At 50.7% G+C, this 26,061-nt stretch overlaps 9 protein-coding genes across 9 annotated transcripts; 3 read left to right on the top strand and 6 right to left on the bottom strand.

Moving 5' to 3' along the window:
* Positions 1-123: 123 nt before the first annotated feature.
* Positions 124-1,348, bottom strand: IAR55_000719 (uncharacterized protein; the record flags this gene model as incomplete). The annotated part of the gene is made up of 5 exons (XM_066943853.1): positions 124-216; positions 430-608; positions 776-901; positions 1,032-1,113; positions 1,217-1,348. 5 exons carry the CDS (start codon positions 1,346-1,348, stop codon positions 124-126), a joined length of 612 nt encoding a protein of 203 aa, XP_066805054.1.
* Positions 1,349-1,734: 386 nt separating this feature from the next.
* On the bottom strand, positions 1,735-4,177 carry IAR55_000718 (uncharacterized protein; the record flags this gene model as incomplete). The annotated part of the gene is made up of 10 exons (XM_066943852.1): positions 1,735-2,314; positions 2,385-2,580; positions 2,640-2,670; positions 2,726-2,915; positions 2,968-3,304; positions 3,351-3,430; positions 3,486-3,570; positions 3,643-3,908; positions 3,965-4,005; positions 4,070-4,177. The coding sequence occupies 10 exons, from the start codon at positions 4,175-4,177 to the stop codon at positions 1,735-1,737; spliced, it is 1,914 nt and encodes a 637-aa protein (XP_066805053.1).
* A 1,144-nt stretch (positions 4,178-5,321) lies between these two features.
* Positions 5,322-7,000, top strand: IAR55_000717 (uncharacterized protein; the record flags this gene model as incomplete). The annotated part of the gene is made up of 8 exons (XM_066943851.1): positions 5,322-5,367; positions 5,435-5,577; positions 5,636-5,755; positions 5,818-6,129; positions 6,183-6,255; positions 6,317-6,546; positions 6,601-6,658; positions 6,711-7,000. 8 exons carry the CDS (start codon positions 5,322-5,324, stop codon positions 6,998-7,000), a joined length of 1,272 nt encoding a protein of 423 aa, XP_066805052.1.
* A 262-nt stretch (positions 7,001-7,262) lies between these two features.
* On the bottom strand, positions 7,263-9,472 carry IAR55_000716 (uncharacterized protein; the record flags this gene model as incomplete). The annotated part of the gene is made up of 15 exons (XM_066943850.1): positions 7,263-7,408; positions 7,470-7,477; positions 7,547-7,601; positions 7,684-7,718; positions 7,790-7,896; positions 7,953-8,024; positions 8,089-8,132; positions 8,189-8,320; positions 8,385-8,487; positions 8,544-8,578; positions 8,633-8,747; positions 8,867-9,033; positions 9,092-9,171; positions 9,232-9,345; positions 9,399-9,472. 15 exons carry the CDS (start codon positions 9,470-9,472, stop codon positions 7,263-7,265), a joined length of 1,287 nt encoding a protein of 428 aa, XP_066805051.1.
* An 895-nt stretch (positions 9,473-10,367) lies between these two features.
* Positions 10,368-12,712, top strand: IAR55_000715 (uncharacterized protein; the record flags this gene model as incomplete). The annotated part of the gene is made up of 6 exons (XM_066943849.1): positions 10,368-10,739; positions 10,789-10,950; positions 11,027-11,383; positions 11,574-11,858; positions 11,904-12,386; positions 12,446-12,712. The coding sequence occupies 6 exons, from the start codon at positions 10,368-10,370 to the stop codon at positions 12,710-12,712; spliced, it is 1,926 nt and encodes a 641-aa protein (XP_066805050.1).
* A 119-nt stretch (positions 12,713-12,831) lies between these two features.
* On the bottom strand, positions 12,832-16,337 carry IAR55_000714 (uncharacterized protein; the record flags this gene model as incomplete). The annotated part of the gene is made up of 22 exons (XM_066943848.1): positions 12,832-13,351; positions 13,406-13,479; positions 13,548-13,619; positions 13,666-13,683; positions 13,745-13,916; positions 13,974-13,992; positions 14,044-14,166; positions 14,230-14,262; positions 14,320-14,447; positions 14,490-14,582; positions 14,634-14,718; positions 14,769-14,820; positions 14,880-14,971; positions 15,020-15,042; positions 15,096-15,289; positions 15,344-15,512; positions 15,569-15,835; positions 15,902-15,961; positions 16,013-16,042; positions 16,101-16,112; positions 16,164-16,181; positions 16,249-16,337. 22 exons carry the CDS (start codon positions 16,335-16,337, stop codon positions 12,832-12,834), a joined length of 2,343 nt encoding a protein of 780 aa, XP_066805049.1.
* Positions 16,338-17,182: 845 nt separating this feature from the next.
* IAR55_000713 (uncharacterized protein) lies at positions 17,183-19,478 on the top strand (the record flags this gene model as incomplete). The annotated part of the gene is made up of 12 exons (XM_066943847.1): positions 17,183-17,379; positions 17,430-17,483; positions 17,540-17,664; positions 17,734-17,801; positions 17,847-17,987; positions 18,058-18,442; positions 18,488-18,542; positions 18,592-18,884; positions 18,933-19,022; positions 19,082-19,145; positions 19,197-19,248; positions 19,296-19,478. 12 exons carry the CDS (start codon positions 17,183-17,185, stop codon positions 19,476-19,478), a joined length of 1,707 nt encoding a protein of 568 aa, XP_066805048.1.
* A 135-nt stretch (positions 19,479-19,613) lies between these two features.
* IAR55_000712 (uncharacterized protein) lies at positions 19,614-20,193 on the bottom strand (the record flags this gene model as incomplete). The annotated part of the gene is made up of 3 exons (XM_066943846.1): positions 19,614-19,813; positions 19,890-19,980; positions 20,029-20,193. 3 exons carry the CDS (start codon positions 20,191-20,193, stop codon positions 19,614-19,616), a joined length of 456 nt encoding a protein of 151 aa, XP_066805047.1.
* Positions 20,194-20,398: 205 nt separating this feature from the next.
* Positions 20,399-21,541, bottom strand: IAR55_000711 (uncharacterized protein; the record flags this gene model as incomplete). Its single annotated transcript, XM_066943845.1, has 2 exons — positions 20,399-21,130; positions 21,185-21,541. 2 exons carry the CDS (start codon positions 21,539-21,541, stop codon positions 20,399-20,401), a joined length of 1,089 nt encoding a protein of 362 aa, XP_066805046.1.
* Between the last annotated feature and the right edge of the window lie 4,520 nt (positions 21,542-26,061).

The following is a 26,061-nucleotide window of genomic DNA, read 5'->3' as shown; positions in this document are numbered from 1 at the left end:
TTCCTTCATGATCTGACTGTTCAACACCGAGTCATACTGTACATTCAACCCTTCCATCACTATATACAACTTAATTACAAACCATCGACGGATGCTACCCTACACTCTTTCAGTCTGACACTGTCAATTGTTCTGCTCGTTCTTGGCTTCGTCGAAACAGATACATATCGCGGCGATGAGGGCGAGGTCGACTCCTGGCGCGACAGTGACAAAGTACTGTGAAACGATTACAGGGAGTTATCAGTGCCGTACCCCCTCAAATATATACTGGTAACGGGTTAGTGACGTGTGAAGTCGACGAGGGCAGACCAAGGAGGGAACACGATTCTTGATGAGGACGAAGCATTCCCTATTGTCTCTGCCACTTCTCGGTATGGATCACCAACCGAGTCCCGTTTCTCAATGTCCAAGACTCAGAATCCTACCCACAGTCTGCTTATCCGTAAAGAGCTCTCTGGCGTTGAACAATTGTCTCGAGATCTGAGCGACGATCGGTCCATTCACTACGTGGATATCGGCTGATCCTCCCCAGAAATCGCCGCGTAACTCGAGGGTCGTCTCGGCATGAGTGGAATGGTTGATGAACGTAGCTTCCATACGGGATCCCACTGATAAATCAAGGGAAGATCAGTCCTACTGCAAGGTACTTCTAAAAGACATAGATGAGACGAAGTGATAACTCAGCGATGGCAAGTGATAACTCAGCGATGGCTGAGTGATCTTCCAGATATGTAAGGAAAGGGTTGAGGGACGTAGAACATGCACTCAGACTTACGCCCAAGCTTCTTCTTGATCCTGAAAATCTCTTGTTCCTGCTCGTTCTCACCTATGAACGTCTTGTGGATCGATAACATCTTGTTCCTCAATCCGTATAGGATCCGACCGTTGGCGTCGGTGATCACTACCGCGAAGAGGAAGCACACATCAGTCAACGTGTGAGGGGAATGATGAGATAGAGAGGGTGACATCAGAATACCAGACAGCAGAGTCTGGGTAATCAAATGTCAAGACGCTATGTATCGTGTGCACACCTTTACGATCACAGAACGAGAACGCTTGGCCTTTGCATCTGACCACCACGGCTCCGTGGCTATCTTTGACGGCGAAATCATCCTATCGTAGTCGTATCAGCTCGATCCAAGCAATCTCCAGGACTCGACCGGGCCAAGTTGGTCCAAGCAACAAGAACTCTTTGGCCAAGTGACAGATCACTCACGCCACTGAACGAGAACGCCTTCTCTTTCAACACCAGGGTCGTAGGGACGGGCACGCAATAATGCGGGTTGACGCCGAGCGGAGGATTGACGGGGTGAAGTTGAGCAGGTGCTGAAGCTGTGAAGAGGCCCATCGTTCGTCGAGTTGTGTTGGTGCGGCGGATAGCTGTGTGTGAGGTGAAGAATGAATACAAGACGATATATATATATATATATATGCATGGGATGACTGATCGAGTATGCTGTGCAAGGAGAGCGTTGTGACGAATGTGCCAAGAACGAGGTAAGTCACCGAGAGGAACGACAGCGTACAGCATTTTCAGATTAGCGTCGAGATAAAAAGACATCTCCTGCTTGATTCACGCGATAACTTACCGATACTTCCCCCTCTTACATCCATCCAACATGCAGATGACAATGACCATGTCTTGCGGGTGTACTTTGCACACGCACATTGCTAGATATCATGACTTCATGCATCGACCCTACGGCTGCTATTCTGTGACCAGCACTCGTCTGTCTATCCCGACTTCATAACCTTCTTCCAAATTGGGACCTTGTTCTTCTTCAGCTCATGCTTCCTTTTCATCTCCTCTTCGATCTCGTGCTCATCCAGTTCTCCAGCCGCATACCAGACGATGGTCGCGAAACCCAACAACGCCGTGATGAGACAACCCGCAAGGGCACCGATGGCCTTTGGCGTCCAACCCATCTTCAGTGGGAACGGACCCCACGGTTGGCCCTTGAGATCCGTCGTGGAGAAAGTTCCGACAATGTTTCCTTCCGTGGGCGAGTTCCAGTACTGGCAGTGGTCGTAGATCTGAGACGGGACGACGTTGGTGGTGTTCTCAGCTTGGAAGGCGTCGACAGCTTCGAGGAAGATGGCCGCCAGACCGGCAGAAAGATGCCAATCGATATGACAGTGGAACATCCATGCACCCGGGTTATCGGCTGTCCATCGGAGCGTCACACTGCCAGTGGGAGGAATGACGATCGTGTCCCGTCGTGCCGGGTTCGATTGGTTCTCGTTGATAGGCGGGTTGATGGTAGTATCGTTCGATGTGACATCGAATGACTTGTGAACGACTTGGAATTCGTGTCTGAGGCCAGATATCACGTTAGATCGACTCTGACCGTCTCCTAAGAAGCCCAAAGAAGACTCCTACGTACCCGTGGAAATGGAAAGGGTGGAAACCGGCATCCCAATTGTAAACGGTCAACTGAACGTTCTGCATATGTCGGTAGACGAAGGCGTTGGTCTGGGCACCGTAGACAGCAGTGTCGAACGAGTCGTTGCCCATGGTGAGAGCGGTCAACATGGTAGGGACCATACCGGCCATTGGCATTTGGTAGGTTATGTTGTTGACTAGTGTTCAGAGTTAGCGAACGTGCTCTCCATCTTGCGAAACACTGAGTGCTGCTCACAGGATGCTCGGTTGGTTCCATCATCGTAGGTCTGCAGTCGGGCGTTTCAGCTTTAGTATCACGCTACGTGACTAGTCTCCACTCACGTCAAAGTAAGCGTTCAACTCGAAGGCGACATCGTAGCCGAGCAACTCCCTCTTGAGCACGGGGATGAGCTGGGTGTCGTTGAATGGTTCGATCGCATCGACGATGACCGCGGTAGCAGGAGGAGCTGCGCTGTTGTACGTGATCTGAACGGTGTTGTTGACAACGAGATCGTCGGGCACGGCGTCGTACCTATCCGCTAGTCAGCCATCGCTCAGAGAAGGTATGACAGAGGAGAACTCACATGTCTGTGTCTTGCATGAACATCAGGGCATAGTTGGTGTCCGTCGCGTTCTTGGCTTGTACTAAGATGGAATACCTTTGCGCAACCGCGACGGTCAAGCTGTCGATGGCATAGGGTTCGACCTCGATACCGTCGACTTCGATGATGTACATCTGATGTTGATCCATGTTCACCCAAAACATGCCTAGTGTACCCATGTTGACAAAACGGAGCTTGTATGTTCGACCAGCTTCGAAGATGAGGGAGGCGTTGTCGCTGACTCCGACACCCGAAGAGAGCTCTTGGTTGGTGTGCATGTAAGTTCCGTTTCTGTAAGCACCGTACATGACAGCGGATTCTATGTATGGTCAGCAAAGACTCGAGACCAGTTTAGGCATACGCACTAGGCACGGGTTCAGCTCCTGTCGGGTTAGTCCAAGTGAGGAATTCGTCTCTGATCAAATTGGGGTATTCGTCATGGTACCTGTCCCCAAAGTGAGTTGGATATCCGGCTTCGAATAGGAGTGAAATCGCCTTACCAATCGGCCATGGTGAAAATGTACTCCTCATCCCATCTCACGTCGTCGGCGCGACCAGTCGCGTTTTGTGGGTAAATGATGAAGGCTGTGGAGGTGAGAGCCATGTCAGCCTTGCTACTCGGTACCTGGTGCAGAAGTCAAGCGACATGGGACTTACGCGCTCTGAGTCCATCAGTGTTTTGACCCTCGTGATGTCCGTGAATCCAGTATGTCCCAGTCTGATAAGTCGTGTCGATGTGCAAGGTCAAAGTCTCACCGTTGGGGATCGGACATTGGTTGACACCTGTAGCGCCGTCTGACCAATTTGAACCGTTGAAGAAAAGTCCGTGAGTGTGGAGCGCGGTCCCGATCGCTGGGTCGCCGAGACCGTTGGTCAAATGCAGAGTGACGACATCCCCTTGGGTGGCCGTGAGCACAGGTGGACTGATCACGCGTTCATCAGCACAACGTCAGATGGATAAAGATACTGGTGCACTCACGGCCATGTCCCGTTAATCCCAAAGACTCGTCGTTCTTGAAGCTGAGTGTCATGATCCTCTGTCAGTCGCGCGCTTTCATCAGATATCGGGTTGCAATAGACTCACTCCATCAGGGTTGGCTGTCGTATAAGTGACATTCCACCAATGTTCCACTGTGGCTGCTTGGACTGAAGCGACCAGTGTCAACGCTGTCAAAGCTATGCTCGTTCTCATCTTGTTCACTGTCGACGAAGACGAGGAGAAAGAGACGGTCAAGATTGATTGTGGGCACTCTTTCAATACTCGCTCTCTTAGAAAGAAACGAAACCATAAAAAAAAACACCCAAGACCTCTCACTGGGTATTTCTGTATCTGATAGCGGGATATATCGGTCTTACCCTTGAGATGGAATTGGCAAAAACTTTTGCGATCTAGTGGGACCTCAGACAAAGGGTATATACGAAGCGAAAAGTGGCGCATTCGCGGCCGAAACTAATTTTGTCGTACTGTAGAACGCTCCATCACAGGCACAGGCAGTAGCGGCCCTTTGCCGTTGTCAGTACAGGAATGGGGAAGGGAGGAAGAGGGGAGGGTGGAAAGGTGCAAGGAAAGGGCTCTGGGAGATATTCCAAATTCTGACAATGGTCTTTTTTTCCATTCCGCGTTATCTGATTACTTGTTTCCCTGAACGGCGGGTTTTTTTCCCTCCTCTCTCTCTTCGCATCGGCTGCCCTCCTTCCCCTGCTTGCTCTGAAGAGAACCCGCAAGGGGACAGAACTATATGCGAGAGATTCCTGTCCGTCCGAAAGATCCGTTCGAAGCAGATCTGCCATACCCACTGCTGCTGTCGTTGTTCCGCCCCGCGAAACTAGCAATCACCATTTTGCGGTAGCGTTTTTTCTTTCTTTTGCAATAAATCCTCAAGGACACCAAATCAAACCCCTTGTGCCCTAATGTCGGCCGACTATCAACCATAGATCAGGTCGCGATTTCTTCTCGCCCATCGCACAGAGAGACAAGGCGTCGTCGTTAATCTGATAAGTATCGTCGCCCTCTTTTCACTCCTTCTCATTTCGCTCCCGATAAACGAACACATCTAGTTGCTCTCTTGTTTTTTTTTCCTCATCCCGTCTTCGGATCGTAATAATAAACTTGCCAAGAAAAGGACCCAAAGCATCTCGACCACTGTCTCATACACTTCGACCGACATCGTCCGACGAGGAAAAGACATCGAGTTTCTTTTCTGACACGACTTGTATTTTTGGCAAGAGAAATTAACGAGGGTGAAAGAAGGAAAGACTGCACTTTTTCGTTTCCTTTTTTCAACTCGCCCCTTCCGAACACAACCAATCACTTCTCAACACCATAGCAAGCAAAGATGGCTCGTGATCTCTTCTCAGTGTCGATCTTTTTCATCGTCTTCCGTGAGTGTGGGCTCGTACGACAGTATCACATGAGACGACTGGCCGATTGACTGACCTTTGCGCACAGGTGAGACGATCGAAGCGGCCATCATCATCTCGGTGTTGCTGTCTTTCGTGGAACAGCTCATGCTCACGGGCTCCACCGCGCTGTCCGATGAGAGTCTAGCTGAGGCAGAAGATGGGCAGGAAGATACGGTCAACTCGGGTACTGTAAGTCGCCTACAGTCGGAAAGTCATGTACTGGGACGCGTCTGATCATGTTTCACAGTCTGACCAGGCCAAGGCGGACCGTGCCAAGTTGATCAGGAGGATGAGGATCCAGATTTGGGCTGGAACAGCGACCGGTTTCATCATCGCTCTCGGTATCGGCGCCGCCTTCATTGCAGTGGTGAGTTCCCCTCTGATCTACATCTGTCAATACGGTCCATGCTGATCCCTTGGATGTCACAGTTCTATACCAAGATCGACGATTTATGGAGTAAGACCGAGCAGATCTGGGAAGGAGTATTCTCCGTCGTGGCCGCCATCATCATCTACATCATGGGAGTCGCTTTCCTTAAGATGGACCGATCCCGTGTGAAATGGCGTCTCAAGCTGTCAGCTGCCTTCGACCGGTCTCAAAGCAGGATGCAAGCGATTCACAATGCTGGCCTGCAGGAGGAGGACAAGCGTGAGGGAAGGAGTGGAAAATGGGCCTTGTTCATCCTTCCTGCGGTCACTGTCTTGCGAGAGGGTCTCGAGGCTATCGTCTTTGTCGGAGGTGTGAGTGTAAAAGTTCTCAACAATAAACACATGCGCTGACACACCTCGAACAGGTCTCACTTGGTCTTCCCGCTGCATCCATCCCTATTCCCGTTGTTGTTGGTCTCATTGCCGGTCTCATAGTTGGTGAGTGAGGTACCAGAAACTGAACTGTCCTCCACAGCTGACGTTTGTCTCCTGCTTTCAGGCTACGTCATATATCGTACCGGATCCACCGCTACCCTTCACTGGTTCCTCATCGGTTCTACCTCCTTCCTCTGCCTTATCGGTGCCGGTCTCATGTCCAAGGCCATCGGGTACTTCCAATACTACCGATTCGCCAAAGGTGTGGGTGGTGATGTCGCAGAGACTGGTGATGGACCTGGAAGTTTCCAAGTGGCTGGTAACGTCTGGCACTTGACTTATGGAAACCCAGAGGTGAGTGTGCAGAGACAGGGGGACGAGAGCATCGAGGCTGACGCGACAGTGTAGACTGGTTCTCCAACCACAAATGGTGGATGGCAGATCTTCAACGCTATTCTTGGTTGGAGTAAGCTGTCTTCGTGGTCATCCTCACTTGCGCGCCGCTGACATGACCACAGACAACACCGCGACCATCGGTTCAATCCTTTCCTACGTCTTCTACTGGCTCTTGATCATGGTCACCCTCGTCGTCCTCAAATGGAAAGAAGGACGATTCACATTCTTCGGCAAAGCTTCCGCGTCATACAAGCGACGAGAAGTGAGAAGACAGAAGAAGGCCGTCGACGTTCAAACTCACTCTGGATCCGGTTCTGGTTCGGTCGAGTCGCCCACGGAAGATAAGAAGGCTTATCCTGCCGCAGAGACACCGGGCGTGTCTACCGTTCCCACTATGAATCTCCGCGACTGAGCGCTGGCCACTGAGGTGCGAAGTAACGCTGGGGTACGAGACGACGGAGTCTCATTGCACAGGCAGATCGGGTAGAACGTGGCGCGCTACATAGAGGAACAGAAGTGACATGAATGGTTAATGATCTTTGAGTCGTCCCACGAGATGCTCGATGGACTTTTCAGACAATTCTCCAGATCTTATTGGTTCTCCCGATCACGTCCTAAGCTCGGCTATAATTTCATCGTAAAGCTCCATCCGGCGTGTGGGTTGCTCGCTGCACTTATTGCGGGACGTAAGGTCCGTTCTCGCACTTGAATCCCAAGTTTGAGGTCCCGTCGACAAAACTGCTAGGATCGCAGAGGACATTCGGCGTGCCTTTACCGTCGATGGGCATCAAGTTGACATTTTCGACCCGGATATTAGTCGCTTTCGTTTGAGGAGACTGTCAGTACACTACTCATCATTGCAGATGATACATTCGGCCCACCTGTGCCTCTGTTGAATGCACAGTGCCAATGTCAGTGCTCCCACAGTCTCTTATCTCAGGTCAGAGAAGAGACTTACCGTAGCAATTGCAATGTGACGGCCGCCGTGTTAGTCGCGTTGGCAACGTTGTACCCTGATTCGCATTGACCGTTCAGTCGCTTCATCTCTTGTTGGGAGACATGACTGGCTCCGGATGCGGATGCGGATGCACTCACAGCAAGGATTGGTCGTACAGCTCCCATCGCCGGTACTGCGAGAGTTGCGAACACAATCCAATCAGCAAAGGTTTTCACTCTGCATTCTTGACACGGCGACACTCACTAAATGTCAGAGATAGTACCTGTAATATTCGTCCAAAGGAAGTTCGAGATATGCGTCGCGGTCGAGTTGGCCGGATAGTCACCAGGTACTCTACCCCGATTGGTGTTCTGGGAAAGTTGATCGTCATGATTTCTTCTTAAACAGACGCAACCAAAACACCAACTTGATCAAAATATACGCCTGTGGCAAAGATGGGGAAGGTGGCATTGAGAACGTAAATGTTACTCCATGTGACCTGAGGAGAAACACGTCAGCGAGTAACCTGATGCATGGCGACATCATCAGGGCAGTCCACTCACATTAGTGATGTTGCCAACTGAGTTCAAGCTTGACTTGAAGCGAGCTGTTCCGCTGTCAGCTCGCTCGACCAAATGGTCAAAGTATGCTGACATTACTCACTGGCATAGAGAGAATTCTTCGACGTGATATTGTTGAACAAGACATTGCTGACGCCGTTTGCGGAAGATAAGGAAGCACCGTGTCCACCTTCACAGACCATGTTCCTTACGGTGATGTTGTTACCCGAGTTGACTATAGCATCATCAGTGCTCCATCTAGCATACAGTTTGCAAACATGGAGACGGAGTCGACTCACCAGCCACGCAGTCGTCCCCGTTGGAGACGGTGCCATTCTCGATGACATAGTTGTTGCCTCTGATATCATACCCATCGGTGTTGAACGGGAAAACGGCGGGATTCTACACCCAGGTCAGCAAGAGGACGAGAATTCAGAGTCAACCTTGTCATTACTTACGTTGAGATCGTAAGAAGCATCGATAACGTTGTCATCTTTGATCGATCAAGTAAGCGTCGAAAGATCATCTTTGACTCGTCAGAACTCACAAATATGGTTGTTATTGCCAGCTACACTGATGCCCCACGCCACCGGCTTTCTGACTTTCAACCTTCGAATGATTGAATTGTTTGCATTGATCATAAAGCCATGAGGACGATTGGCCTACCAACGTTCCGATATCGTCAGTACGATCGTTACTCACAAAACGCATTACGTTGAGGCGACCATTCTGGGAGTATCCGGAGGGAATGCTGTCCGCGAAACGTAAATTGAAAACTCACCAATCCACCCAACGGCTGCGTATCAGGTGCTGCTTGCCACCATGGTACACCGTATGGATCAATGAACCCCCATTCGGGATCCTGGTTACCACTGAGTGTGACGTTGTCTCCGCTTATGGAGAACCAGTACAATCTTCCACCACTAGCATTCACGGCAGCTTGCACATCTGGGGATGCACGAGCGTCTATCAGCGAGTCCTTGTGTGCTAGGTTCATCCGACTCACACGGTATAGATTTTGGTAAATCAAGATTCCCGAGGATGTTGATCTCTACATGGGATAGATTACTAAACACGACAGGCGTGCTAAAAGGAGCAAGTCAGCGGGACTTCACCTATCTTCAATAGTTCCTCGAATCAACGCACGAGATATTGTACGTTGTATGTTCTTGGAAGACAATCGATGCATCGGTCGAACAATTGGGCAGCATCGCAGTGAGACCGAGAGTATCATCTACCCCTGGTCCACCAAACGGTACGCTGCGAAATCATCAGCGCCATACATTGGCGCAAGTCCAATGACCACCACTCACACGCATGTTTTGTAAGCTTGTGTGCTCGTAGCGAGACTGACTGCGAGGGCGAATGATCTTATTGACAGAATCATGATTGTATTACTTGTCCTGGGCAGGTTCTTTGGCCAGGAAGCGACGACCAAAGAAGGACCAACTTCTAGCACTTTATGTATATGATCTACTTCATCTGGACTGACCATTTTTCATGCATGTTCACTCTTTCATCGGAATCAGGACCGACACGGCCCGGTGAGTATCGTCTGCTCACATGATCAAGCAATGGAGGGTTTGGAGAATTCGGCATTGCCAAGCGGAGGGGGGAAGGGTCATGATCAGAAATAGATATTGCAATCGAGGTTCCGGAATCATGATCAGATCGAGAGAACATGTGGAGCACCGGTCCTTGTCAGATGGGACCGTCCCGGGCCGAAGGGCACCAGGTGTCTGGTACCATTGAGATCTATGGCGAAACGCACAATCATCCTGACCTGCGTGCTTACAGTCAACCTCAGTTCGTCAGATGTATGCTTCAGCCGTTAGCTTGCCAGACTTTGTGATGAGCACTGCCTGGTATTTATGAGAATCCCTCGCACCATGCATGATCATGCCTCCAATTGGTCAAGGACATCTAGGCATTTAGGCCTGCAACCAAGACATTTCGAACCCTTTTGAGTGGTAATTGACCGGGAAACGTGTTCCCCCCATTTCGATAAGAGATAAGCGGGCTTGGCAAATCAACACTAACTGGAAGAAGGAAGAAATGTTGGAATATCTGTCCCCGTGTCCCCTCTTTTTCTTTCCGGACCCCTGTCATGCCAAGGACACAGGCATCGTGACTCGCTACGAGTCATGGAATCTGTCGAGCCGGTTCCGCCCATTTTGCGGACAAGGCCGTTGACGTTGCGACGATTGACCTATATACTGAAGAGATGAAAGATTTGCGACTCGTTCGGTTCCCATTTTCATCAGTCCCAGTCTATTCTCAAAATGCTCGGCTTTATATTTCTGGCCTTGGCCGCTCTGCCAGCCTTCAGTCAGGCTAGCCAGCTTGCAGGTCATGAGAACTACGCAAGGGATGCTCGACGATCCCTCCAGCGTTCTCTGAAGTCTGAGAAACGTGCTGCATCCGAATTCTCGTTCGACCCACAAATCATCACTTTCTCAGTCGGAGACAAGCAGTATCTTTCACCTACCGGGTCAGCATTCAAGAGCCATTCCATCTCTGAGAAATGGGGCTTGAACGATTACAAGGGACAGACACTACCAGTGACTGTGATCCAAGTGGACGGGCATGTCACATGCGACGTGCTCGGGAAGAAGGTTGAGACATTCAGCTCGGTCGACGATGTTTGGGACCAGGTACGTCGTGTCGTGCCAAGCAGACCATAGCTGACATAATCGTTGCCAGTCCTTCATGTCTGCAATCATCCTTACCACAAACTCTTCGTTCCACGTCGCCAGTGATGTGGCCGGCTGTGTCAAGGGATGGGGAGGATCGCTCATCATCAAAAGCGGGGAAGCGACTTCGGACGTGGCCGATATAGGGTTGGCTGCGGTCGATTCGGGATTCGTGAGTTCACAATCTACCATCAGTCATAACAAAAGCTCGTTGCATCGTCGGCTGAGAGGATGGAACAATACGTCAGATCCCTCAAGGCCCGTACATCGCCAAGATCGGAGACGGCATCACTCTCACACAAGTCTACCGAAGCTATCGAGATGAGGCTCAGGCATTCACCACAGCGGTACTTGCCACCGAACAAAATACATTCGTCCCCTTATCCGCCCCTGTCCTTGGTCTGAATACCCTCTCCATTCCCGTTCCATCTCGATTGTACTATCGAGACCTGCCTAATGCAAGACCACTCGAAGGTCGTCGTATCGCTACAAAAGATCTTTTCGACCTTGCGGGACTGAAGACGGGTGGCGGTAGTAGAGCTTACTTCAACACCTATCCGCCTAGAGATGCAACAGCTGTCTCGATTCAACGATTGATCGACCAGGTGAGCTATCAGACGAATCGTGAGCTGACATGACAGGGTGCTGTTGTCGTTGCTAGAGCGAAGACAAGTCAATTTGCCAATGGTGAATCCGCAACGGGCGACTGGGTGGACCAGATGAGTCCCTTCAACCCCAGAGGAGATGGATATCAGCAACCTGCTTCATCCTCGAGTGGACCTGGTGCCGCCATAGGCGCATACGACTGGATTGACCACACCATTGGATCTGACACGTGAGTCCACATCATTGAGCACCCCTACTGATTCGAGCAGTGGTGGGAGTATCATCGACCCGGCTTCCGTACAAGGTGTCTTCGGATTGAGACCCACTTGGAACGCCATTTCGCTCCAAGGTGTCATCCCCATGCAAGCGACTCAGGACACTGCCGGATTCTTCGCAAGGGACGCGGTGGCCGGTGCTGAATTCGCCAAGGGATGGTACGGTGATCGATTCAACAACTACACGCAACTTCCTCCCGTAAGTCAAACAAGTTATCTTCTCGATGCAGCTGAGCGGAAGCAGACCCTCATCCTCCCAAACGACTCCTGGACTTTCCCCGATGGATTCGCCGGTACCGAAACGTTCGAAACTTTCCGTCAAAGTTTGATCTCACTTGTCCAGCCCAGCGATATCGACGGTAGAAGCTTTGAAGGATTCTGGAACTCGACCGGTACCTACGATGCAGTAGGCGGTCAATCAGCTGCGAGCTACATGAACACGACATACGCCAACTTGATCACCTACTATCAATGGCACAACTTTGGTGCGCAATGGTTCGAGGACTATGCTTCTCAGAATGACGGTCGTACACCCTTCGTCGATCCGTCACCTTCGACCCGGTGGGGCTGGGGACGAAACCTCACAGAAGCGGAATTTAATGCTTCCTCGACGGAGAAGCAGACCTGGAAGAACTTGATCGACTCTCAGGTGCTTGTGAGCGACAACACATCTTGCTCAAGCTCGCTTGTCGTCTATCCTTACGGCCTTGGCAACACAAATTACCGAGTGAGCTTTCACACTTGCGTATCACAACATGACAGTCGCTAGTGCTAACTCTGCAACAGAACGTCTACAGACGCGCTCCTGGAGTACCATTCGGTTTCGGATATCCCGCTCAGATGTCAGGCGTTCCACAAATCATCGTCCCTATAGGTCAAATTCCCTACGAGTCCACGGTCAGCAATCATACCGAATACCTCCCTCTCACGGTCACCATGTTCGCTGCTAATGGGTGCGACTACGTTTTGTGGGACCTGGCTGCGAGATTGCAAGAGACAGGAATCATCTCTTCGGTCGCTGCAGGTAGTGTCCCTTACCCTGACAAGGTGTAGGCGTTGAATGTGAATGGACATCAGTAGAGCTCGAATAGATGGTAATTTGAGACATCCCGAATATAGCAGCAAGCTCCAGATACTCAAAACACATATAATAGCATTTCTGTGCTTTAGACTTATAATTGCTCGTTAGACATTGAAAACGTAGACCAGTCTACGGCCGTCTCAAGTTCGTATGGAATCCCAGTGATAGCAGTATCCAAGTCCCTTGTTTGAAGTACAAAGTCTGCCCAAGCCACACCATAGTCGGGAGCCCCGCCAGGTGTCATCCCAAATTCTGTTCCGGGAACATAAGTTTGTTCGGTTGGTTGTGGTAGTGCAGATCGATTCGTCGTGTTCGGGGAGGACGGACGTCGGAAGAGACGAGCTGCACGATCGAGTTCCCTGTCAAACGCGCCCTTTTGAGCAGGTTGTCTATCCGAGTTCTGACCCGGAGAACCACGCTCGAGCAAGGAGGCAAGAACGACCGCGCCTTTCTTTGCAATGTCCGACACCTCGGCCAGATCCACGAAGACCGACAGAGCCGACTTGACAGGAATGGTCATCTGCTCGTAAACGTCTCTCGCTTCGGTTTCGTGATGAGATGCCTCAAGAATGAGGATGATGCACGCAGCAAGAGTATGGGCAAGCACAGTCCTGCACGCAGAGTCAGTGTACGGCTATCAAAGCAAAACAGAACAGCAGGCATACCAAGTACGACGAAAAGTCTCAAGGGAACATTGGCAGAAAGTGTTGGTAATGAATCGAGCCTGAAGGAGACAAGCCTAAAAGCAGTCTTCAGATCAGCTGACATCCGGTATTGCATTGGTATAAAACCGAAAAGATACCTCACCTCTCGAGACTTGGCATATTGAGCTTCTCCACGGAAAGCACGTCCAAGATACGGTCGATGCAAGACGATGACCTGTCATGAAGTAAGCTTGAGTTGACACCAAACAAGGCATACTTGCCTTGTGAGCCGAAGACACCTGTACGAGATCAAGACAACGTCAGACCGGCTGACATCAAGACGGCCAAGCTACTACTCACCATAAACACTCGCCGTTGCCATTCTACCCACGATGGCCAAGACGCATGAAGTGGTATCTCTTCCGAAGTCATCCAAGCCGGTGCCGCTGCGAGGATGTCTCTTACCTGACCATCTGTGCGTAGGATGATATCATATGGGACATCACCAGCGCTCGAAGCGTGCGAGTACACCCTGCAGGGTTTTTCAGCCGATTTATCTCGATCGGACGCGAAGCACAGATTGGCTCACTCGTTGACCAAAGATGCCACTGAGGTAAGTCGTTAGCGTGCTCTCATCGGCGAGAGGACATGACGCCTACATTTCATGAGATGATGCGTATGCGAGGGAACTGTGGGAAGTTCTGGAAGAACTTTTGTGACGCCTTGAGAATGGTCCGCGCATATCAATGGTGAAGGAGTGTCAAATTGATTGGCGTGTATTGCTAGAGACCATACCTTCAGTGTCCCTATGATGCAATGGGACAGCGGTGTCAAGCTCCACTCACAACAAGTATTGTTGAAACCGAGATGAAACCAGTCTAGGACAAGCTATAATCAACCGGGGTTCGTTCCGTTGAAGGTCAAGGTCAACTTACCTTGAATAATCAATTGGCCCCAGGTCCTCTTTCTCACTTCCCGCGCAATGGAAGACTGGCCGTTGATGTGGTCTCCTCCACTATAAGGGTCAGGCCCCAGTCGATGCACATTTAGAGCTTGTGCGACTCTGTAACACAATGAGCTGTCGTTCGGACTAGCGCCGACTCACTTGATAGCTGCGCCGAGCATGGTGTAGTACAAATCGGCATGCCCGAGGTGGTTTGCTGGCGAGATGATCACGGCGATGCACTGGACAGCGTATCTGTGCAAGCCCATCAGCAAAACAGCGAAGCGATTGAGAAAAGCCACTCACAAACTATGCGATGACATCCAGTTGGCCTCATTCAAACTCAATAGACAGCAGTCAAACCACTGTCCAACGAGCTGTCGACGGTTTTCTGAAGAGCTATTTAGCACAACATCGTTCAAGCTTCCTCTCTTCGCTCACGATTGGGTAGGATACGTTGGGCAAGCGAGGAAGGCATGTGATACAAAGCACTCTGCAAACTACAATGAGCTGCAAGACAGATACGGTACAACGGCAGCGACTCAGACTCACCATGAGGACTCCGAACATTAGAGCCAAGAATGACCAGTTGACCTCGACGTCATCGGCGCCCAGTTCTGACCAAAACAGCTCGCTTTCGGACACTACGGCTAGTTAGTCACCCGTCTTCATAGCGTTCCTGTCAAGCTCACAGAAAGTAGGACTGTGATAGCAGCTGCGCAACGTAATTAGTCCGGTTGCATCATGATGGATCAGGCCACCGCTCACCAGTGTAACCAAGAGACATTCTCCACATCCCAGCGAACGAGTGCTCGTCCAACCGATGTCGATGGTAGTCGAGAAAGAATGTCATTGCGGACCATCGCTTTGTACCCTGCTAGTCCGCTCAGTTGCGCTGCCGGTGTCGGCTGAGGGGGAGCAGCATGTGGAGTAGCGGAACGTGAAGAGCCACGAGAGGGTGACTGCGATATATGAGCACAGGCGGCATGGTATAGAAGCAGACCGGATCGACCCACCTCCTGTCCATCTTCTGTTATCCAAGAAAAGTCGACTTCCATATTAGAACTGAGACCATTATCTTCGTTTGATCCCGATTGGTCCCAAGATCCTTCCTCATCCGCTTCTTCATACTGATCCTCATCTTTGCCTCCTGGACTTTTTGCGCGCACTCGTCCCAGTGCCAGGCTGATCGGGTTGTCAGAACTTGAGCTATTAGACGAGCGGATTGAAACGGTACCCACAACTCCAGGGTCGCTGCTGCTACAGACTCTTCATCCTGAGCTCCTGATGGGTTCCGACCGCTATCTGTACCTATGCTCTGTCTGCTGACTTCCAATCGTGACGGTTGAGATTCGGTTGTGATGGGAGGGGGGTCTGTGACTTGAGAATTGGGTATCTTGCCTAGCGAGGACTGAATGAGTCTTTCCAGCTGAGCCAGTCGATCCTCTAGGCGAGATTGGGCAGAAATTGTCTCCTGTCTCAGTGACTGCACAGCATTGACCGTGCGCCTGGAGTCACCAGGATGTCAGATAGATGCATCTCCCACCTTGCGCAGGATGATGGTGTTGACTGACAATGATTTAGAAGGGATGATCTGCTGCACACGGCATCGCTCTGGGACACCACGCTTGCGGCTGGAACGACCAGTCAGCCTTGTATCAGGAATTGATGCACATGACGCTTACCAATTGCTGCACGGCAAGACTTTATCACATCTGAGTAGAACATTAGCTTCGAGATTACTTTGATCATGCACGGCATTCTTGCACTGACCGAGTTTTGCGTCTGTAGAGCTAGGTCAGCATGTGCTATGCAATCATCGAACGTGAAACACACCTGGTACATTCCGTGCAACTAGGGAAGAGTGCAGAGATGATCAGTCATTATGCGACGGTTGAGCGAGGTGAGATACCGAACGTACCTCAGTGGTTGCCTTTGGCTCACTCGCAAGGACTCTGAATTTGACGATCCCGCATCGTAGGTGGAAGGTGTGAGACTCCTCTCGCTCATCGTGGGGAGAGAGGGTCGCACTGACACAATAAGGTGTTGTCGAAAGCAAAGGTCGACTGAAAAGTGGAAGAAGTTGTCAACAAAAACAACGAGACGGGTTATCTGCAGTTGTGTGGAATTGATTCCGCTCTGACCCTCAACTTTTGGCGTAAACGGGTCAGTCGATGATGATCTCACCCGAAGATACGGGAAACCATGAGGGGCAATCGATCCAACCCTATACACCAGGCCTCATGCTTCCACTGCCACTTCAGCAGAAGATTCGCGGCGAGCTAGGGTTTATGAGACCCGTAGAATCTATGCATGTTGACATGATGAGCCCCAAAACCAAACCAGTCAATACGGGGTCCTATATCCAAGATGCCGGCAGAAGCATTAGGGTTTGGAGACTCACAAAGGCTCTCCTGAGTCACTCTTCGACAATGATACTTGTCGCCAAGCAGCCATACTCCAGGCTTCGAGAGCGATACAACCCACAGAGGGCTGCTGTTCGTTGACATGACAGGGCTTCTCAAATCAGTGAAGCCCACTGCGGGAACAGAATCGTCGAACCGAGATCCCTCGTCTAATAACCACCCATCGTTTTTGTGCCCCGCTTTCGTCACAGTTATTGTTCCCGGCGGTAAGAGCTCAGAGACAACGTCGCTGCGACAAATAACTACTCGAAAAAGTGTCGTTAACTCCCTCAAACCCCGAGAGCGTGACCAAGCTTGTTTGGTAACAGCACACGGAAGCAAAGTATGCGAGAGTTCCACACAGGTGCGATGCATCAGGACTCCAGTCGATGTATCTTGAATTTGCTGTTGTAAATCTTGCGACTTTCAGCGACCTATAAACGCAGCATCATGACCAGCGTGAAACCAGACGTAGAAAGGGGTCTGGGGTCGCCCACTCAGGACAACAACAAGCCGGATGACAATTTCCTCAACCACGCCAGACAAGGCAGCGAGGCTACAGATTCAACCAGACATCCACAGTATCCTACGGATGAACAAGGGAGGGAGATTGTTAATTGGCATGGAGCGGAAGATCCGGATAACCCGTGAGACCACAGAAAGATTGGTACGTTGCTATCGGCTGATGTGAGAGCAGGTTCAACTGGTCACCGAAATACAAGTGGTTGATCACCATCACGACTTGTTTCATGTGCGTCAAACTCGTATACATTTCACCACTGGTGTCATGGCTGAATCTCGTGCTAGATCTATCCTTACCGGTCTGCCAGCGGGTGCATACAGTGCGGGAAACACATATATGGAGCAGGACTTCGGAATCAGTCAGGATAGACAACCGTGGCTGACTTGGGGAACAACAAGTTGGAATATCGGTGAGTCATTCGAATAGGCTACAATCGGTATCCTTTGTCATCGCTGACTTCATCATCCTGCTCGTGCAGGTGCCGCTGTCTTCCCACTCTTGTTCGTTCCACTGACGGAGAACTCTGGTCGTATGTCGGGATACTTTGTGCGTCTCTCAGATGACTGCCTTTTCTCCCTGACAGTCGTATAGATTTCATACATCATCTTCCTGATATTCCTCGTCCCGTCTGGTATTGCGACAGATTTTGCGACTATGATCACGACAAGGTTCTTTGGCGGCGGAGCGAGTTCAGTGGCGATCAACATTGTTGGGGGTACCATTGCGGATATCGTGAGTCAAGCGGCATTCTAACATACTCTTCTTTGCACGACGACAGACATTAACGCTGATCTCGTATCAGTGGAAAGGCCCTGCTGAGCGAAGCGTTCCCATGTCTATCTTTGGTATGACTTCTGTTGTTGGAATCGCTCTTGGTCCATTTGTCGGTGGTGCCATCCAGACCAACGAGACCACTATCGACTGGCATTGGATTTACTGGATTCAATTGATCTTCGACGGTGCAATGTTGCCTGTTTTTTACTTCGTCCTCCGCGAGACTCGAGGCGATGTCATCCTGGCTCGTCGGGCTAAACGGATCCGGAAAGAAACAGGAAGAAAGGCTTATGCAAAGTCGGAACTAGAGAGTGAGAGTGTCCTGACAATGGTCAAAGTATCCTTCAAGAGACCTACGAAGATGCTCTTCACTGAGTTTGTGGTGTTCGCATTTACTCTTTGGGTCTCTTTCGGTGAGTCTCCATTTGTTCACATGGGGACAAGGCTGACTCACGTAGCTTGGGGACTGCTCTTCCTTTTCCAATCGAGTATTCCGCAGACATTCAGCACCAAGTTAGTCTCAAAGTAAACCCTTATTTGTCCGTGTTGACAGACACTTCAGCTACGGCTTCAACACCTTTCAAGGCACTTTGGTTCAGCTCGCTATCTCTGTCGGTGCCATCATCGGCACCATTATTAACCCCTTCCAAGACAGGCTATACCTAGCATCCGCGAAGAATAACAAAGAAACCGAAGGAAAGCCTGTTCCAGAATCAAGACTGTACTTCTCAATCCCCGGCAGTCTTCTCTTCACCGGTGGACTATTCTGGTACGGATGGACGAGCTACCCCGGCGTGCCTTGGATCGTTCCGACACTTGCTATTGGTTGCATTGGTCTCGGCATCTACAGCATATGTGAGTGAACTAGATGTTGGATGTACACGACGAGCTGACTCACCATAGACATGGCGACGGTCACATACCTCACCGATGCGTACGAGAAGTATGCCAGTTCGGCGCTCTCAGCCGCATCGCTCGGTCGAAATGCTTTTGGTTAGTGCATCCAGGCTCATCATCATCGTACTGTACACTTGCTGATATCTCGCGTCTAGGGGCGTTCCTGCCGCTTGCTAGTCAAAACCTGTTCAATAATCTCGGCTACCAGTGGGCTGCGAGGTGAACTGCATTTCTCCTATGCGCGCAGCCACTGCTGACTTGCTCGGACAGTTTACTCGGCTTCCTTGCATTGGTCCTGTCTGGAGTCCCAGTGCTTCTATTCGTGAGTAGGAGCTGATCTTGGTAAAATCCCGACTGATGTCGCTACAGTTCAAAGGGCAATATCTTCGATCCCGCTCACCTTTCATCGCTGAAGCAACTTTCGAAGAAGGAGATTCAGACCAGTTAGGCAAGACAAACAAGATTGAACGTAGTCGAGGCATGGGGGGTCCCAATGGCCAAGCCAAACCATGCGATCCAACAATCAGACGGAAGAAAGCGGGTATCGCGTGATCCCAATGCGAGCAGTAGATATCATCCAGCAAATCCCATGCATCCCAATCTCTTTCTCGACATATAGTCGCGGTTTCTAACTCATCGATCTGATCTCATTCACTCAACCCGAGTGCTCATCAATACGCGGACCTCTTACACTACTCTCTCGACTTTGCCTGTTTCCACCTTATAAACCCAACCACTAGTAGGCACAGCATCCGGGATGAGTGGAGAGCTTTTCAAAGACTTGACATCGTCTTCCACGGCTGTCTTGAGATGTGGGAAAGGGAAGAAGTCGAGTGCGCGTGACTTGAGCTCTTGAAAAGCGTCGGATCTGGATGTAAGCAGGGCTTCTGGCAGGTCACTTACCCCAGATTCTTCTTCACCAAGCCGTATGCATCCCCGTTCTCGAAAGTCAACATCCCACACCCTGTATGCTTGATGAGTAAGATCTCGTGGTGCCGAGAAGCTGTTCAGAGATGACGATGGATCGCAGCGCGTCTTGTGCGGATGCGCCGGCCTGCGACGACATCAGCTTGGATGGCCAGGCATGGCGAGCGTAACTTACATTACCGATGACGTGGGCATCTCCCAGACCGATACCGAATGCCGCAGCAGGATCAATTCTGGCATCCATGCATGTGAGGACGAGGTATTTCTTTGCGGGAGGTAGTGCTAGATGGCCCTTGTCGAATGAGCTAGCGTATGCAGGATTTCGGACGATAGCAGACATGTTGAGAAGATGTGGGTCAAGCTGGGGATCAGGTTGTTAACGGGATGCCATGTATATGTATCGTCTCAACGCAAGTGTTTGATATCGATGGCGTGATATGCGGGTCACTTGTTGGACATGCCGGTAATGTATCTGCCGAACAATGCAAATGCATACATACTTCTGCTCTACCATCACAACATGGCCAAAATGGGGCGAGATAAAACTACGCCTTTACAGCTACGGGAGCTACACGAGGTGCAGGAGTCGCAGGCAACGCACCGTATCCCTTGTACTCGAAGCCTCCCTTGGCCGTAAAGACACCTGGCAATTGACCTGTACCTTTCTTCATGATCCACTCATCCGCTGTCATCTCCAGCTCTGGCTGTTCAGAAACTGGCTGTGCATCAATGATTCCTCCGGATAATCTCTTCAGCACGACCGAGTCTTCGGGTCGAGAGAAGAAGACGAGACTGTTTCTGATCAATCCGCCTTGTTCGCCCGGAGCGGGAACGACACGATGGACGTTGGATCGCAAGATACCGGCAGTGAACTTGACCATTGCATCTCCCAAGTTGACGACGGGTGATCCAGGGATAGGACGAACGTAAACCCATTCATCGGTATTGGGCTTGCGGATCTGCAATCCTCCAAGCCAGTTGAAAAGAATGGTCAGTGATCCGAAGTCGGTATGTTGACCTCGCGTTGCACGGTCGTCACTCCACGGTTGAGGAGGGGCTTGGGTGAATCGGACGTGGTCGCCGGATCGCTGATGGATGCGGTGGAGTTTGGCCAGTGTACCTTTGGGCAATTGTAAATGAGTGTTGAGATGTTCCAGCAAGCAATCGACGGCAGCACGGCAATGGTACACGTATCGCTCAAACAATTGCTGATGTTGCAGGATCATGGAATGACACGCCAGACGTTCACATTGACCCAGGATGTCATCTTTGCGGAGCTATACCCTGAGCTATGAGTATCCCTTCATCAATGTCGAGTCCACTCCACTCACATTGTAGTTCTCATTCCGGATGGCTTTGCCGTCGAAATCCTCCCCCTCCCCAAATCGATACGCGTAGAACGGATGTAGATGCGGTCGCCCATAAATGTCCTTGACCTCGTTGGGTAGTTTGAAGAACTCGGCCTGAACCTTGTTCAACTCTTCCGCCTCCGCTACGATCTTTTCCCCTAAGGTCGAGCCCAACATGTCGAGGTAGAAGAAGCCGAGTTCCTTGCATGCCGTGAAGAAAGCCTTGGACGCGCCTTCATCTCCTGCCTCTAGCTTGGCTAATGACACTGAGACCAGTGGGGCGGAAGTGACATTGTCGGGGAAAGGCGGCAAAGCGTGATGTGAGGTCAATGACGACATGGCATCGAGTTGGTTTAATTTTTATGATGGGGACCGGGGCATGGCTACACAATGGACGTCGAGATGCCCCTGTTATATATTCTGGCAGTCACTCGCGCATCTCCGAAAGGCGTTATCCATCGGTCTACAGACTGATCGGTGTATAGGTTGATTTCCAATTGGCTAGTTTGGACCGTTCCGGACACTTTCCGGGCAGTCACGCCGCGAGTCAAAGGTAATCTACTCGTCCGCTGCACAACGAAGCTTTGTCTTGCGGGAAATGCCCGGACAGCGAGCTCGGTGTGACGGTTAGATACCCTGATTGCGCCCGTATTGCGTCCAGTTCACAGCCCATCGACGCGCACCGCCTTCCACGATGTTTGACAGTCATTTTCGTGATCTCAGATCATCTCAAGCATTTATTAGGGATTTTGCGCAAGGATACCTGAATGACAATAGCTGCTACACCTAAATGCACATTGTTCTCGCAGCCAGAAAGGTTGTGACACGGCTGACCGTATAGATTGTCATATTCCCGCTGATGAAGCGCCGAGCGCGTCACTGTGTGACCCACAGGGCACATGCCTTTCGAACAGATCCTGTCTCACTTCAACTCCTCCAGCGTTTCTGGCTGAGGTGGGCCTAGTCTGCGTTGGTATGAGACTTTTGCGAGGTGCAGTAGTAGGATACAACAAAGTGTTATCCGTCTGTGATAAGACTGACGTTGCTGCTGAACAATATCACGGGTAGATAGAAGCTTGTCTCGTCGTTACATGATTCTAGAGATTACTACAAACTTTGTCTAGCAGCGGGAGATCGCCACGGTCACGCAGGAACGGAGTACCGTCCCGACGACATTAGTCAGCATTTGTCCTTCGTGAGTCTCTTTCATCCCGTCCTTGACACACGAACATGCAAAACCACTTTCATCCATTGATCTGACTGACTACATGCTTGGCGTAGAAAGGTCGAAAGAGTATCTGGTTCTTAGAGACGAGTGTCACATCGCCCACTTGAGTGCATCGAGAGCTGCTTCCCTCAAGCGCGTATCTAAATGTCTCCTCTTCCCGCGATCCCCGGACACAATGACAGAAGACATCTTTGTTTGGCATGTCACCTCAACAAAATCCTGGGCGCGACCGGACATCACCATCGCTCGACTCCGCTGGCCATCTCCCGTGAGGTTAAGCTTTAAGCTTGCGGGACAACACTTTTGATTGTTATCGCTCGACTGGTCGTCGGATTAGCTTAAACGTACTGACCGTTTCTGCACGACCATGTGGGACCTAACTGGAGATGGCAGAAGATTCGGTTGTCATTTAGTAATGTGGCTCCCGTGTTCGGCGGCGGGAACTGAAGGGATGACAGACAACCCTTATCAAAGCATGTTTCACGATAGGGATAGAGGTAACTGGAAGAATCACTTTGAATAGATATAAGTTATAGGATGGAACAAATGAGTTGCGCAAACTTACAATACCCCCTGTCAAGAAGTCTTTCTCACACGACAACGGTCAAGCGGCTTGGTCCCAACACCCACGATATCAGAGCGATTTGCGGAAAGGAAGATACTGGAACATGACCTACATTACACCCTGAGCGATACAACGTTCAGCCCAGCGGCGCTTTGGTTCAAAGCTGGTGATACTATCACCATTTCGTGGGTTGCGAATCCGAGGAACGCAACAGCCGCGGAAGACCACTGCTACATTGCGATTAGGCCATTGGCCAGTGTTGAGGTGGACTATATGGTTCTGACTGGTGCGTGTTTGCGTAAAGATCAAACTTCAAAGGCGATGGCCGTGCTAAAGTACAATCCCGGAAAGACGTCTATCACCAAGGTCCAAGAACCGCGCCGTCCTGTAGCGAAGGTTCTTACACCTTTCGATTCCTTCCAGTCCGTACAATAAGACACTGCAAATCCCTCTCGATGGATCTTCGTTTGTTGCCCGCATTAATGCGCCAAACGGCTGGCACGCCCAGACTGGAGCATTCCAGTAAGTCCTATTGTACGAAGATGTCTTACAGGGATGAGTCTGACTTTGCCGGCCCAACAGATTGTACAATCACACCCACTACGAGCTTGCGGATTGGCTTTCAATTGTCGCAGGAATTGTGGGCGTGTGTGGATTTATTGTGGCCATCTTTGCCTGGTCCTCCCGAGGGAACCGAAGAACAAAGGGCCTAATGAAATAGCCGACGCCATCAAGGAGCAAACAGCAGTGTTGCAGAAGGCGCACACATCATCGGTTGTTTAATTGATTCAGTAGGACTTCCTGAGGCAATGATTCGATGGATTCATTGAACGATGCTTGGCTGCTGTTTTGGTACCATTATCTCGGTCGGGGACGGTCGCACACTGTAGTGCATAAGAGTGGGGAGAAACTAGCGTGAGGAAGAACCTGCTTTGTTATAGTCAGACAAGGCATTGACGAAGACCGTTGTAAGAGGCAAGAGCAAGGCTCAGACTATTACCATTGTGGGAGAGTCGGGCATGGCCTGGACAAATACCATTGTGAGAACGTAGAGCAAGGTTTGACTGCGTAGGGTGCTGTTGTCACGATCGCATACCAGTACTCGTTATCACGTGATTCACGGACGACACGTCACCCTCTGTCACGATGGTCAATGTGGCCTCAGTCAATGAGCCCTATCACACATCGAGACAGTATACTATGAGGAAACGACGATAACGAGGATAACGAGGATAACGAGGATAGCGAGGATGGCGAGGAACTTGACGCGGATATCTAGAAGGGCTCGTAGCAGTTCTAGATAGACTGAGGTACCACAGTGATATCGTTGAACGATGAGCAAGGTACTAGGTATGACTTTCAATCGAGAAATCGCTAGAGAAAGACTAGAACAACGAGAACTAAGACCATGTACATATATATCTCCACTGACCCATCCGCCAGGATGCGTAGAACATCGATCAACTTCCTCCTGTTTCTATCGTTCACCTGCAGCCCCCTTTAGCTCGGTCTTCGGCGAGTATATCGAGTTGTGCTCGAAGATATCGAAGAAGTCGAAGATATCAAGAGGGTTTACGTAATAATGGCTTACTCGTGGTTGTGGCGGAATGGCCGTCATGACACTCTGCCCCCTTATGATCGAGCTCCGGCGAGATGAGAATAGAGAGAACAGTGAGGGTAAGTCGGTAGGATATGGGGGACCTAAGCCGTGGAGCCTCCCTCCTCAGTGACTAAGCCGTGGAGCCTCCCTCCTCAGTGACTGAGAATTGAATTCGGAATTGAGGGTCGACCATGTCATTTGACAATGGAAACCGACTCTGTAACACATCATTGCCTTGTACACCTCCTCTTCCTCCTTCTGAAAAATGAGGAAAGCGGGGGTAGTGAGACAATACAGTATCCGTCAATCAGTACTTGACAGGCGCTGGTGACGGCGTGTGTAGGTACTATGAGATATTGTACCTCTCTCCCCTTCCGAAGAATGAGGAAAGCGGGGCTAGTGAGATGATACATGTTCCGTCAGTCAGTACTTGACAGACGCTGGTGACGGCGTGTGTAGGTACTATGAGATATCGTACCTCTCTCCCCTTCCGAAAAATGAGGAAAGCGGGGGTGAGTAGCATACAACCTGTACTCAACCGGTCCGTGAGAAGCCCACGGTACAGATTGTACATCAGTATCTCCCGTAGATACATTCTCCATACCAATCAAAGTTGATCCTTCTTGTATTGGCCATACCACAATATTGACTCGACCGGAGCGACTGTCATGCAGCTTTATACAGTGTTCTTCAGTGATGTATTGCGCCACGCAGCCCATGGTGATGTTCCTACAATGCATCGGTCTAGAAGTCGTATTTGTATACGTAATGTAGCATAGCAAAAGAGCGTAAAAACCCATTCCGAATTCTTTGGAACGGGTGAGGGGTGGTTTATTAACCGGGTGACATATTTAAGGCATTGCATGGAATATGTCGACAAAAGCCTTTCCGAATTCTTTGGATGGGGGGATATGAGACTTTTGAGCGGCTATTTGTTGCGGAGGTCCTCATGATTTCCTCCTTGTCTTTTATACGCGTATCGATCACCATCTCCGGTCTCTGGCGGCACAGCTGCATCTTCCCCGGTCCGAAAGGGTTAGGGGTTAGGGGTTAGGGGTTAGGGGTTAGGGGTTAGGGGTTAGGGGTTAGGGGTTAGGGGTTAGGGGTTAGGGGTTAGGGGTTAGGGGTTAGGGGTTAGGGGTTAGGGGTTAGGGGTTAGGGGGTTGGGGGTTAGGGGTTAGGGGTTAGGGGTTAGGGGTTAGGGGGTTAGGGGTTAGGGGTTAGGGGTTAGGGGTTAGGGGTTAGGGGTTAGGGGGTTAGGGGTTAGGGGGTTAGGGGTTAGGGGTTGGGGGTTAGGGGTTAGGGGTTAGGGGTTAGGGGTTGGGGGTTGGGGGTTGGGGGTTAGGGGGTTGGGGGTTGGGGGTTAGGGGTTGGGGGTTAGGGGGGTTAGGGGTTAGGGGGTTAGGGGTTAGGGGTTGGGGGTTAGGGGTTAGGGGGTTAGGGGGTTAGGGGTTAGGGGTTAGGGG

This window comes from Kwoniella newhampshirensis, chromosome 2, assembly GCF_039105145.1.
Source record: "Kwoniella newhampshirensis strain CBS 13917 chromosome 2, whole genome shotgun sequence".
Taxonomy (NCBI): domain Eukaryota; kingdom Fungi; phylum Basidiomycota; class Tremellomycetes; order Tremellales; family Cryptococcaceae; genus Kwoniella; species Kwoniella newhampshirensis.
The sequence above is the reverse complement of the archived record's forward strand: the minus strand, read 5'-3'. Positions and strand labels throughout refer to the sequence as shown.